Raw genomic sequence first — 14,579 nt, forward strand, 5'->3', positions numbered from 1 at the left:
CTATAAAGAAAAAAAAACAATTGAAATACTATAATCAATGTGACTTTAATCACAGTACAAACAAAATTGCTATGTAAAATTGCCAAACATCATTATATCTCATTAATCTCATCTCTTTAAGGGAAATACTGATAAAAAATGTCAGAAGTTTGGAAAAATGAGATGTGGATACACTTCTATGTCCACTACCTTTTTATTAGTAAATATTTGACAAAGATTAGGCAACTTCACTGCTTAACACAATCGATGCAGCACGGGAAAAGAAGTGTATTCATTAAGCCTGAGCTATGTCAATAAAAAGCTTGTATGACTACAGTGAACTATCTTTTTTTCACAGTTTACCTCGACATAATTTCATAATTTATGTAGCAGTCTTTTTATGTTTATCTGATGTAAAACTTTTTATTAAGAAAATAACAAATTCAGAACATTATAACAACATTCTTCGTATATAATTACATTTTCTGTTATTTTTTTTTAATATAAATACTTACACCAGTATCACTCGACTATAAAAAGAATGCAAAAAAAATTTAATAAAATTTTGATGATAAAAATAAATTTTTTATCATCAAATTCTAATTTCTTTTCTTTCTACGGCGATCATTAAACTCAACATATTTACTACATCCTAATCCCAATCTGTCTGTTTTATACAATGCAATGTTTCTTTAACTATAATTTTTATACTTTAGACATTCCTCTACTAAGAAATTAATTAATCCTGATTCCTCAATGTATTCCTACCATCATAGTAAGCCTTTATACAACATTCTGCGCAATTACTTCCTTCACCAATTTATCTTAATATCTTTTCATTTTGTATTTTATCAACTGACCTAATTTTTAATGTAATCTTGTAACATTATATTTCATAAGCCTCTGTTCTTTTACTATCTGCTTTTCCTGTTATCCATTATTTCATTCCGGTAAACCACTACAATCCATACAAATAGTTTTAGGAATAACCTTCCAATTCTTAGATACTCAAAGAATTCTTTCTTTTGTATGAAAGCTCTTCTTGCTTATAGCATTTGACTTCAACCTGACTGTGCAACATTATTTTATTCCCTATGTTCATGGATATTTTTATTTGTTTATACACTAACAACAGGTTTATGTTCTCTTACAGTCACTGATAGATGATAATGAATATTTGTACCATGTCTGACCAGAATTCGAATCCAGGACATCCAGATAAAATCCTTAGATGCTACTACTCTGCCATGGAGATCGGTGAAAAATTAATATTCAATATATTGTTGTCCTTCCAGTCACATTTCTGTTTTACTTATAATTCAGAAAAAAATAATGTCAAGCTAATAAAAAATATTAAAAATCATCAAAATTCCAAAAATGCTTTGAAAAGTACATTCTTTGAGCAGAACAATTTTGGGAAAATGTACAGAGTCAAAAGGAAGGCGATAAGAATGGTAAGTTATATAAAAATCAAATATACTATTAAAAAATAAATCTCATATTTTGTCACCTTTACATTTGCAGATTAATGTTACATTTTTTCATTCAGAGTATCTAACAGCATTGGAATATAAGTATAATTTTTTTTCTTTTAACAATATATTTCCAAAGTTTATACTGTGACAATCAAGCAACCAGAATAACAAAATACTGGTCAAATTTGTAATTTTTTTTATTTTTCGTAAAATAAAGTGTGATCGCCCTCATTCAAAAAAATTCAGTCAGACAACAAACTGTTATAAAGATAAATTACTTATAACATTTTGACTTTGATAAAATTATATTTTACGATTATGAATGCACAAGAGAAATACAGAAAATAAGTTTGTTCTATACCATTTAAATAATTCTACTTTGGTATTTTTACCTTTCATTACAAACTTAGATAAAAAGAAGCTAAAAAATTAATACCAAAGATTTTTTCAACTTCTACATTTAAAAAATAAAAACCGATGATTTAGAAGAAAAAAGTGTTAGTATAACATAATAATATATAAATTAATATAAATACGTATAATTAGAAATCTTAAAAGAAAAACAGATTTTAAAATGTTAAATAAAAATAATAGTAAAATTTAAAAAAAACAAATACAACACAAAAAAATTTAACAAAAAACCAAATTATTCATCATGCATAATAAAGGACACACAATAATAGTAATATAAAAATATTATCTATGACAAACATCGAGTATTCAGACGCTTTATCATCGTTGATAGAAGAATGTCTCTCTTGCACCCCACAAACTGGATTATCAATAACATCTCCATCTTCATTAAAATGAAGAAATATCTTACATCTTTCAACTGGGTTACCGATAACTACATCGCTATCATCATTATGATCGAAGTAATAATTTTCATAATCATCGATGTCGCCACTAATATTATGATTATTAACACTTGTCTTTTGACAAACTACGTTTCTATCAGCAGGATAATTATTCTGTAAACATCTTCCGCTACAAAAAAATAAATATAAGAAAATACATGCCTTAAAAAGAAAATATGTAACTTTATCAGTGAAGCAACCATATATCTTGAAAATCAGTTTTTTATTTATTTAATTACTTCAGTGAAAATTTTAAAGATCTTTTTCTACAAAAATTCTTAAAACAAATATCAAAAGTTAACTTTTTTATGGTCATTTAAATAAAATTATAGAGGGTATGTATGTTAAATGTTATGTAAATACAGTTCTATAGGTGACTATATATGAGAAAATCACTCAAAAACACACACCCATTCCCAGAAGTAATAAGAGCCTTATTACACTTAAAAACTATGAACACAACACTTAAAGCATTGCTAGAAAAGGAATGAAATGATTTCCTACTTTTTCTTCACTGAAATATACTGTTGCGTTCTACTGAAGCTCTCATGTGCTATTTAGCTATACAAGTCTTACAATATCTGAAAGTAGGAGGTAGTGTGAACACTTAAGAATTCAAGTAATTTAAACTTATTATAAACAAAGAAAAGAATTGGACAGATCAGAGCAGAGGATAATGATAATGCAATAACTTAACAACATACCACCTTCCAATGGGTAACAGTATATTACATACATATCCTCCAATCAGTGGAGGGGAGAGAAAGAATTGTTACGTACAATTAGTTATGAGTAAATAAATAAGCTTGATACTTTAGTATTAAAATTACCTGTATATCTTTTAAAATTTTGAAAAAATTTTAAAAAAAATTGTCAAAATCATCAACAGTAAATAAATGTAACAGTTTTAAAGAGATGGATTACCACCATTTTTAATCTTCTAAAAGACAAAAACTTTTAGTATGCTACATAAAAGAAAAAAATCTTTGAAAAGTGTCTTAAGAACCACTTGACAGTAAAAACAGAGTTTAACTCCAGAAGTGTCAATAGCTAAATTCTATACTAACAGGTATATTTATTGAATTCTGCAGAGGATTTTTTAAAATAACTTTGATTATTTTGGTTACAAATATGTTAGCAGTATTTACATATTAAACTAATAATAATTATGTAAATAGAATAACTGTATATAAAAAAAAAAAATTTTGAAATAGAATTTGTTTTTAGAATTAATCTTTAAATTAATAATATAAAAATATTTAAAAAAAAAAATAAAATGTAAATTTCATAGGGTATGTTAACATGGTAATTTACCTAAAATGCCAGAACATTAGAGTAAGTAAAAAATACAATAATAGGAGAGTTCTGTGGTAGTATGTTAGCAGGGTGAATATCCCTTGAAAATGTTGTTTCTTTTAAGGAATATCAAACCTCATTTTCAAACTTATGATAACATTTCACTGATACAGTTACATATTAAAGGGAAAAATCTTAATCAAAATTATCATTATGTAAAATAAAACACAACTGGCCTTTTTAAAAAAAATAAATAAAATTTCATTTATTTTGGTTGATATAATTTTCACATCCTTTAGCAAGTTAAAAGAAAAAAATCAATTATTTTTACCGCTAAAAAAATGTACTATAAAAACTGTTGCCTGAAATGAAACATATTTTTTTTGTTTTGTTGACATGAACAATTTAATTAAATTATTTACTATTACTTAAATATTAACATTAACAGAAATACTGAATACTTTAAAAGGCTAGAAAAGTTAAGAAATTCTGGCTACTGAGAGCAAAGCCTGCCTGCAACAGATTACTACTTGGAAGGAAAATTAAATGAACATTTAAGTCCATAAGTATGCAAGTATCTATTCTGAGTAAAATTTTGAGACATAGGACCCCCATGGGGCAGATGTAACAAAAATTAAATGGCATCATCAATGACCTATATTCAGAAATTTTGTACAAATTTCATAAAAATCATTTAATCAAATTTTAAAATATCACGGTAACTGATTAAAATTTTAAATCAGACTTATTTCTTCCTCATCCCTGAATTAAACTGCCCAAAAGCAATTTAAACAACATGATATAGTAATGGAATTTGAATTACCTAACTAGTAGAAGAATGTGATTTGAGTCAAAAATTAACAAAAAAAAAAAGAAAAGATTTTTGCCCCCACTTTCTTATAAGAGTTTGAGCGAGACCAAACACCATCAGAAAGTATCACAACTACCTAAGGGACATCTATTTAATTATGTGAAAATATCTACTCTTATAGTAAAATTTTAAGATGCAACACTCCATAAGGTCATCTAAATTTTAAGGTCTGTCCCCTTGATCAAATTTAAACAGCATCAATGCCCCATAAATAGAAATCATTTTGTCAAATTTCATCCAAATCGGTCTAGCCAATATGAAGTATCAAGCAAAAACTAAGCCAATATGCATATATACGTACATCTTTTCAGAATTTACAATGCTAGAATTGTGTTTCATGGTTAGAGGGGATCGTGAAATGTCAAAAAAAAAACAATCCAAAGTTTGGCCCAATTAGCATACATTCTCTTATAAAGTACAATGTAAACACAAATGAGTGGATCAAATCTATTGGCCAGTTTCAAATTGCTTAATATTACTGTCTAGAAGGGCTGTCAACCTTGAATATGACTTACTTTATCTACATTAGTACAGATTAGTAGTCGAATCACTATTCAAAGAAAAATTGCACTGTTTATTAAAACTCACTACAAGTATGGCGATCGTTTTGCGGAAATAGTTTGTAAACTATTAGTAGAGAAAGAACAGTGAATGAGTTGAGTTTGGCAATTAGTGAGAAAATTTGAAGAAACAGGTGCAGTTTTAGACATAAAATAATCTGGTTGCCCTCACATTGGCTGGTCTCTTGATAAAATCTATTGAGCATGTGACATTTCGCAGTAAACTAAGAACATCAACTCACCATCATTCACAAGAGCTGAGGACAACCAGAACGACTTTAAGAATTCTAAAAAGATCTTTATATGTACCATACAAATTACTGTTAACCACAAACTTAAGCCACAGGATCATCTTGTGTAAACAGTGATTATGCCACAATAATCTTATGAGGTGAAGCATACTTCCCACCTTGATGGGTATGTCAACATGCAAAATTGTCAAATTTGGAGAACAGAGAATCCTCGAGCTCTTCATGAGATTCAGTTTCATTCACTGAAAGTCACTGTTTGGTGACTTTGACCCAGTGGAGTTTATCGGCCCATACCTTTTTTGAGGACGACTTCAGAAATACAGCTACGACTAATTATAAATCATACCATAACATACTGACTGAACTTTTTCGGCCACAAATAGACTCAACTGGTGGCAATAACTTGTGATTTCAACAAGTCAGGGGGAGAAACACAATTGATTTGTTACAAGAGTTATTTCAAACAAAGCCAATCAATGAGATTATGCAATTGCCACAGTGTGGTTACTTTCTTTGAAATTTTTGAAGTTGAAGGTATATGAAAACTCTTCACTAATAATTCCAGAGGTAAAGAGGAAGATTCAATGAGTGACTGAAGAAATCGAACCAAACCTATGTTTGAGAGCGATAGAAAACTACAGGAAAAGAATCAACATATGCCACCAGAGCCTTGGAGCACATTTGTCTGACATTATACTACACTCAAAATATTGCTGATTTTTTAATAAATTCTCTGCTTGGTTAAAGTTTTAATGGCCATCATTTTTGGCCCACCTAAATAAACATTTTACGGAATTATGTAACCATCAAAATAAAAACAGAAAAGAATAATTAAAGCCAATTAAAATGCACTTAACTTAAAAAAAAAAAAACTTTATTTCCTATCATTAAATAATTCTTTATTTTATTACTTTTCTAAATGAATGAATCCAACCTGTAAACTGAGGAAGACGAAATTTTTTATTTTTTACAGGTATATTATTTTTTCCGATATGCCACCAACTACAAATCAAAAGGGAATAATAGTTATATATAATTATACAAAATTTTACTTTTAACACAAATTTGTGGTTACAAATGTAATTCTAAAGTTATAGTCAATACACAGAAGAAAACATAGATTCAGGTAAGAGAAAAAAGGGAAGTGAATTTACAAAAAAAAAAACTATTCTTGAGTTATCCAGAAAGAGGTAAAATATGGAATAATTATAAGCAAAATATTTGATCATGTCAAACTGGATATGTAAATTTTAAAAATCCAAAGGTAAATTGAAAAAAAAAAACACCAAGATATTCTAAGTTTTATCTGAATCATGAAAAAGCAATAAAATTGAAGGACACAAACTGAATCTGAGACTAATATTGAGAAAAATAGTATGCTATCACTGAAAAATTAATCTGTGCTGATAATTTTTTCAATTTTAAATCAGAGATTACTTAATAACAGATTTAATAGCACATTTAATAAAAACAAAGTAACTTAAGATTCATTAAAAAAATTTCACTAACAAAAGATAATAAGATTCACTTAATTACAGTAATTTATATAAAAAAATAGTCAATTAAAAACCTACATACAGTAAATAATTTATAAAAAAAACTTCACTGTTAAACAAAACAATATTAATAATAACTAAACTAAAACAAAATACCACTTATTACTAATTTGCTAAGAAAAAATATTTCTAGGAAGCATACCTGAAAAAAAATCACCTGTGCATAAAACAAGTATAAAAATTCACATGCACAAGCGCTTATGCAGAATCAATTTTATTCACTTGCAAAATAGTTCTATCAGTTACATTTTATTTAAATTCTATTATTTTTTATATTAAAACACTGATATGTAAGGAAAAGGAGTAAAGATTAAAAGAATCTCTTTTTAAATAATGAATACGAAAATAAAATACAAAAAGAAAGTAAAGAATGATACAGAACGAGGAAAAATCCATAGAAAATAGCTTGTACATTATGAACATTTGTATAGTACATAAAAGATATTCAACTTGCACAACTCAAATTTAGTAGTAGTAGAGAGTAAGTAGTAATTTTCAAAAGCCTCATCTTATAGTATTTTGGTAGCTTTTGATAGATTCTGAAGAATTAATTTTGCAATTAAAATAGAATGTGATAAAAATTAGTTAGCACTTTAGGATAAACTGGACAAAATTTACTGGAAACCTTAAAAGATCCCTGTTTAATCCAGATATATTTCCTACAATTTTTTTTAATTTGGACTATTGAAGTTGGTACTGGAAGAGCGTTGATTCCAGACCGACAATATTGTACAAAGTATGGGTGCAATTGAGTTGTAACAGGTCCTCAAAACATTTTATGAAGAAGGTATCCAGAAACTCAAGCTCAACAAGAATTTGATAAAAAAGTGTAGAACTTCAGGCAGATTATGCAGATAAACAATAAATATGTTTTGCATTTTTATTCTGTATTAATGTTAAAAACAAAAATCTGATTTAAATTTGAAAATATAATTTCAAAGTCAAAAAAAAAAGAACTAAAGCAAATTACTAAAAATGATACCAGTGACAACAATGATGGATGAAATGACTTAAGACTATAATTGGGATGATGATATAATAGGGAAATGTACAACCAAAGTGACAAACCTGAACACACCAATGTGGTTAAAAATAATGTTACACGGTTGCCCAGACCACTAGACAAAATAATACGTTCATCATAAACCTGGCATTATATCTATCCAAGATGGTGACACACTTTCTTTTAAATTATTGACCAAGTTTTCAAACTTCTTTTATAAAAAAAAACAAAATTTTGAAAAAACAGCCACTTCAACAGCATTTTTTTTTTATTCTGCAATAAATTTATACACAACCAAGGTAAGCATGTTAGTTGACTTAGGAAAATGTTGTAAAAAGAAGACTCAAGGTTGATATTAATCAAGCTTTCATTGGCTGCATGGTTCAAGTTTACTTGAAGGATCAATAGAATCCATACATGTACGGTTGAAAATTTAACAATAAAATTTCAAAAAATAGTTTCTTTTTATAAATAAATTTCTTTATTCCATAAAATAATCAAAAGAACTATGCTTTCAATGGAATTTAGCATACTTCTACATTGTATTGAGCTTATAAAGCAATCGCATAAAAACTCCCTCTGCGCAACACTAATGATTAGCTATAGTAAGCATGATTTTATGATCCCCTGCTTTTACATGTAGGTATAAAATAATAAAATGAGATGATAGTAACATATACTAAACTAATTAGAGCAAACAGACTTTCTGAAGTCCATGGACATTCATTAGAATAATAATTACTTTAACTTTTCTAATTTTCTTGAATTAATGAAAATACTTTAAATAAGATCAAGATAAATATCATCAGACTATAAAAAATGCAATACTAATAGCAAAATTATTTTTAAAAAAATCTTTATATAAAGTATGAAATGGAATTTTTCATTAAAAACCCATTTTCTATTTTAAGTGAGCAGAATAAAACTTACAGCAGGATCACCGGAGGAATACTCTAGTAATAAAATAAGAACCACTGATTCACATGATGACTAAGGATTAATCCATTTAGTGGTTTTAATACGTAGATTCATCCATTTTTTTTTTCAAGAAACAAAAAAAATAAGTAAACCTACGCATATAAATTTAAAACCCCTGATATGAAGATACTTTTAAAGTTTATGGATATAAGATACTCTAAAATATATGTTTAAAAAAACTGCTCTACAGAAATATATTCATACTTTATAAATGTGTTCCATAAACTATTGTTTTTGAAGCAACAATGCATAATGATTTTTATTAGAGTAAATCAAGGTAAAATTCCTTTGTACATAATAAAACTAAATAAGTTGAAACTGAATAACATTTAATGAAAATAAATAATATCCTTTTATTATAAACTACAGAGTGAGCAACGTAAAACCGAACCCATAATGTAACTGCAGCAGAATTTGTAGGTTATGTTGGAATGAAATTTTATGAATGATACAGATAAATTAAATAAGAAAAACATAAAACTTAATTTAAATGTTGCATTTATTTACCTTATTGTTACAAAAGATGTTCAAAATGACCACCCCGGGCACTGATGCACTTTTATGTTCAACTAATCACATTGAGAGTCGTCTGACGCAAAATGTTGTTAATTGCATTATTTCTCACTGAATCTTCACCTTCACTTCAATCAATATTGTGGGGATTAAATCCATAAATTCTCTCCTTAAGTAGCACCAAAGGAAAAAAATGCAAGTAGACAACTCATGGAGGCCACCGTCCTCTCCTGATAGTTCATTCATTTGTGAAAGCAGCATGAATGCGATTCAGTGAAACGTTTGATTTGTAACACGTTGTTCTGTCTTGTTGGAAGAAGCTGTATTCTTTTTCATTATCAATTAAATTGTGCATAGAATTCTTTGAAAATTGTGAGGTAAACTTGTATATTGACAGTCTGGTCAAAAAATATTGGTCCCACTATTCCAGAAACGGCACACCAAACACCAATTTTCTCATAATGAAGTGGATGTTCAAGTACCTCATTAGGATTCCTCAACATCCAATACCTGGTGTTCTGCAAATTAACATGGCCGGATAAATGAACTTGTCTAACATGAAATAAAACATCGGGTCTATCTGTCCACATAAAATGTTTTCGAGAAGCCAATCGCAATAATCAAGTCATTTCGGTTTGTCTGTCTCCTTCAGTTGTTACACAGTTGTAATGCGGTACGGTTTCAATTTTAATTCATGAAGAATTTTACAATAAGAAGTGTATTTAACATCAGATTGTTAGGATAATTTGCGTAGTGATTTTTTTGACTGGCAGTAATTCTACTTTCAATATTGGCAATGGCCTGTGGAGTCCTAACGGAAGGTTGCCTATATCGTTTTGCATTTGAGACTGAACCTGTTATATGCCCTTTTTCTAACTAAATCATGTATGCTACTCTTCACTAGGATACAGGCATTCGGAAATTTTTATACAAATACTTGACGTGATTCTTCAAACGATCCAGACCGAATAAAGGCTCCAACTACAGCTATCCTTTCCTGGATTAAAATAAGGTATTTTACACTAACACAACTGCACTGCAACAAAACAAATACTGCACAGACACGTAACAACCTGACAAACAGGAGCAACAATCAGTAGTAACATATACATCCACTAGTTGCACGAGTCTTTCATAAATAGTGATGGTAGCGGTTTCATTATGGGTTCGGTTTTATGTTGCTCACTCTGTATAAATGGATCTAAAAGCGCATTTACTTTTTGTTTATCATTTAATTTGGAAGGATTTCAAAAAAAAGGAAAATAATTGCAACGTTACTCTAATAATAATTTAAATATGATCAGATACAAATTTTAAAATATGAAACAAATTTGCAATATAGGCTTACTGCAAGAGAGTTTTTAAATCTATAAAAACACTAGGTATGCAAAACACAAAGTGTACAATCCCCCCCCATAGTCTTCTGGAAAAAACAAGTGATAAAACTGAACTAAGAGAACAAGTTCAACTCAGGATTGAATTAAGAATCTTCTTTTTTATTGAAGTTTAATAACAACTGATGTAGTTAGTTCATGTAAAAAAAACTGACTATATTTCTGTGACTTAAATATCAGAGATTATGAGTTAGACCTAATAAAAATGTTCTACACTATATTAACTTTGATTATCTTTTGAACAGGAATTTTAACAATTGCGATCAATGAATACTTAAAGAAATTATCTTTTTTATAAAATAATTGTCAGTTCTAATTTCTTGTAAAATTAAAATATATATTTTTGTAATATTTAACCAATTTCTGTAAAATAACTTAATCTATATTTTAATGCCATTCTCAACTGCTCAATATACTATTAACTAATCATTAAAAATAAAAATTCATACAAAACAGCAATTTTTAAAATACATTATTTAATTTTAAAAAAAAATTAAAAAATCTACATATATAAAATACATAAAATTTCAGTCACAAAATCATTATTTTTTCTTCACAGATTTTTGTACAAAATATCACAATCACTTTAAAAAAATATAATTACTGGAAATAATTTAAAGATTTCATTCAAAATATTCCTATTTTATTAAAACAAACAAAATATACCCCACTTATTTATATCTAAAAGGTTTTCTCTGTGACAAAAGGGATTTAGATATCTCACTTCTTGTTAGATATTTGATCTTCCTGAAACAACTTTAAGAACAAGTTTTCTATTTTATTTAAATTTATCATATTTTTAATTATAATCTCAAAACTAATAGAATATAAAAAAATAAAATTAAAAAAATATTATGTTAAGAGCTTAGCTCTTCTGAATGGATGGAATTAAACTTTATAAACATTCCTCCTTTAACTTAAAATTACTTAATTTTTCTGAATTTTTAATTTAAAATATTAGTTGAGAGTGATGCCAATGATGTGGAAAGTGTGAGGATGATAACTGTTTATAGAGTACAAAACCTATATACTTTCAGTCTGTGCTGTACTGAAAATTCAGTTTGTTTTGGGTGCGTGAACTATAACTATTACTAGTGTTGTGTGTCCTAACATTTAGTTTTGAGCTGTAGTTTTAGTTATTCTTTCTAGTTTCTTACATTTTTATTATTTATTTGAATTATTATATAATTATTTGTGTTTAGTCGATTATAAAATGTATTCTTCAACACATAAAAAAAATAATAAACAAAGTAGTATTAATTCTAAACAGAAATTAATGATTATAAACACACTGAAATAGTGTAGAATTGAAAATCCTAAATATAAAACTGATATTGTCAAAAAAATTGCTGAAATATTTTGTTACCGCATAGATTGGTTTTGAAAATAATTCAAGAAACAAGAATCACAGGTTATGAACTTCCAACTGAGAAAATAGTCACCATTATAAACACTGTATCAAAAACTCCATTAGAAGAAAAATTCAATCATTATTCCTAAGAAATGAAATTTCTATGCCAGATAATAGTTTGTGAAGCGATTAAATTGACGAAAGATCAACCAAATTTATCTTGGAAATTTTGATAACACATTAAGATCAGATCTAATATTCAATAACTGAAACTGTATTTTTAATTGAAATGAATACAAAATTCAATGGTATAAGTCTGAATGAAATAAAGTGATATCATGAAGAAGGTAAAGAGACATTTTCTACTTTGACAAGACTTTAAATATAGACAGAACATGTAGTTAAATTTGGGTGGGCAATAGAATAAACTCAAATGAGGATGCTTTTCTGAAAGGGCTTTTCTATTTGTAAAGAGAAAGGGATTATTTGTTTTTCCAGCAAAAAAAAGGTTGTACAATTTAAGAAAATTAGAAAAAAATTTTACTAATACTTGGGGAAAAAATACTAGTATTCATTGAAAATAATGTAAGGTTGCAACTTTTAGCTGTAGTATAAAAGACAAACAAAAAATGTATTACTGATTGTTAAATATAATGTTATAGTTTAAAAACTCGATATATCATTAAATGAAATTGAACTAATATGGTTATAGTTAAAAAGTTATGTTGCCAAACACAGTATTATGATGTAAAAAGGTTACTTATGAAGATGATATCAATTTCTAGAAAGAGTGGTAAACTGTATTAGTCACGTAGTTAATAAAATAATACAGACATGTTGAAATTAGAAATATTGTGAGCAAAATGGTGGAACCATTTTATAATTAATAAAACATGTGATGGTGAAGTGAAGTTGAACACCTGCATAATAATACTGTCAAATTTATCAAATGTTAATAAAGTATAATATAATAAAATAATTTTTTATAATATAAAAATATTTTTTAAATATTTAATGTAAATTTTCAATTATTTTGGCCTATCAATTTTGGCCAATATTAATGAAAAATTATGAACTTGTATATAATGTAAAAATTGGATGATTTATCTGCTGCTTAAAAAAGAATGCAAGTGAACAGGGTTTTGTTATTTCACTCTCAACTATACTCTAAATACACATTATAAACTTTTTATTGTTTCAGGAAGGTAATGTACAATATCTCAACAGTCACAACCATATTGCAAAATAAAAACAAAAGTTTAAAAGGCAAGTTAAATGTACCTATAAATATTACTCATTAATCATAAGGCTGTTGTGCATAAGTGGCTGTTTATCCTTATTACCTTTTGGGTTAATATTTTAACAAAAGCCATAAAAAAAAATCACTTTCACTAGATATGTCTAGTAGAAATGGATTTAACTTTTGCTTTTTTCTGCAAATAAGTATATAATGTAAATTTATCTATCAATTGCACTATTTGGAATTTGGACAAATTATTAACATTAATTTGAATATAAAGAATATACTGAATATAAAGAACACACTGCACTTGGATAAATGCACAAAAATTTGAACAGTTTGCAATGGCCCAACACTCTTCATATTACATACTTAATCTGTATTTTCCATTTCATCTGACAGGTTTTTTGACAGTTAAAACTAGTTCTCTACATCACCAAACATTCATTTAATTTGCACAACCACTTTCACTTTATAAATCACAATCTACTACAAATATGTTGAAAACTTTACTTGGATATTTCATTTAATAATTTCAAAACAACTTATAAAATGGTAAAAAAAGCCTAACCAACTTGAAAAATTGATCATTTTCCTGGATACTGCTGTACAAAAAAATGCATGGTGACTTGTTAAAAAAATAAAGAAGTCCTTGTCCCAATGCTTCAAGTGTAATTACCATCAAATTTGTTAGTTTTTAAATTTTCATAGAGATTCTTATCAAATGATTCTTTAATTGTTGATTAATGCAGTTAATTTTTTTATTGATCTAAAGTAATAACTTTTATTTTAATTACATTTAAAAGATACTACTATAACTTTTTTTAGTATTAAAAAGGAAAAATGAACAGAATCTCCTGTATATATAAATTCTCAAAAAACACTTGCTTTACTACTTAATACTTATTTGTAAGAAACTTTGACATTCGTTGACAGTTTTGTCATTAACTACTAATAAATTCAAACAGCAATCAGGAAAACTGCAATTAAATACTAATTTAACTTCAGTTATCAATGGGAAATTTAAGATTATAGTATGATAAAAGACATTAAACAACTGTTAACACAAAACAGAAGCTTTTTTGGAATCTCTCTACAAATCATTCAATTCTAATATAAAAATAGTAGAAAGTTCACAACTACCAATAAAACTATAGAAAATTATATAAACAGAATCTTTTTATTCACCATTTATAATTATCTAACACATATTTATAAATATATAGTTCTTATGCACAATGATTACTATAATTGA

The 14,579-nt window shown here is 27.2% G+C and overlaps 1 protein-coding gene across 3 annotated transcripts in view; it reads right to left on the reverse strand.

Moving 5' to 3' along the window:
- msps (msps cytoskeleton-associated protein 5) overlaps window positions 1-14,579 on the reverse strand; it is a 135,504-nt gene that overhangs the window by 24,936 nt on the left and 95,989 nt on the right. For 2 of the 3 annotated variants that reach the window (XM_075379164.1, XM_075379163.1), the window contains exon 26: window positions 2,166-2,441. The exons of the other annotated variant lie outside the window; for it this stretch is intronic. In XM_075379164.1, coding sequence (XP_075235279.1) covers window positions 2,166-2,441 — 276 coding nt within the window. The remainder of the gene's footprint in view (window positions 1-2,165; window positions 2,442-14,579) is intronic. 3 annotated transcript variants of the gene reach the window in all.

This window comes from Lycorma delicatula, chromosome 11 (genome assembly GCF_047948215.1).
Source record: "Lycorma delicatula isolate Av1 chromosome 11, ASM4794821v1, whole genome shotgun sequence".
In the NCBI taxonomy this organism is placed as follows: domain Eukaryota; kingdom Metazoa; phylum Arthropoda; class Insecta; order Hemiptera; family Fulgoridae; genus Lycorma; species Lycorma delicatula.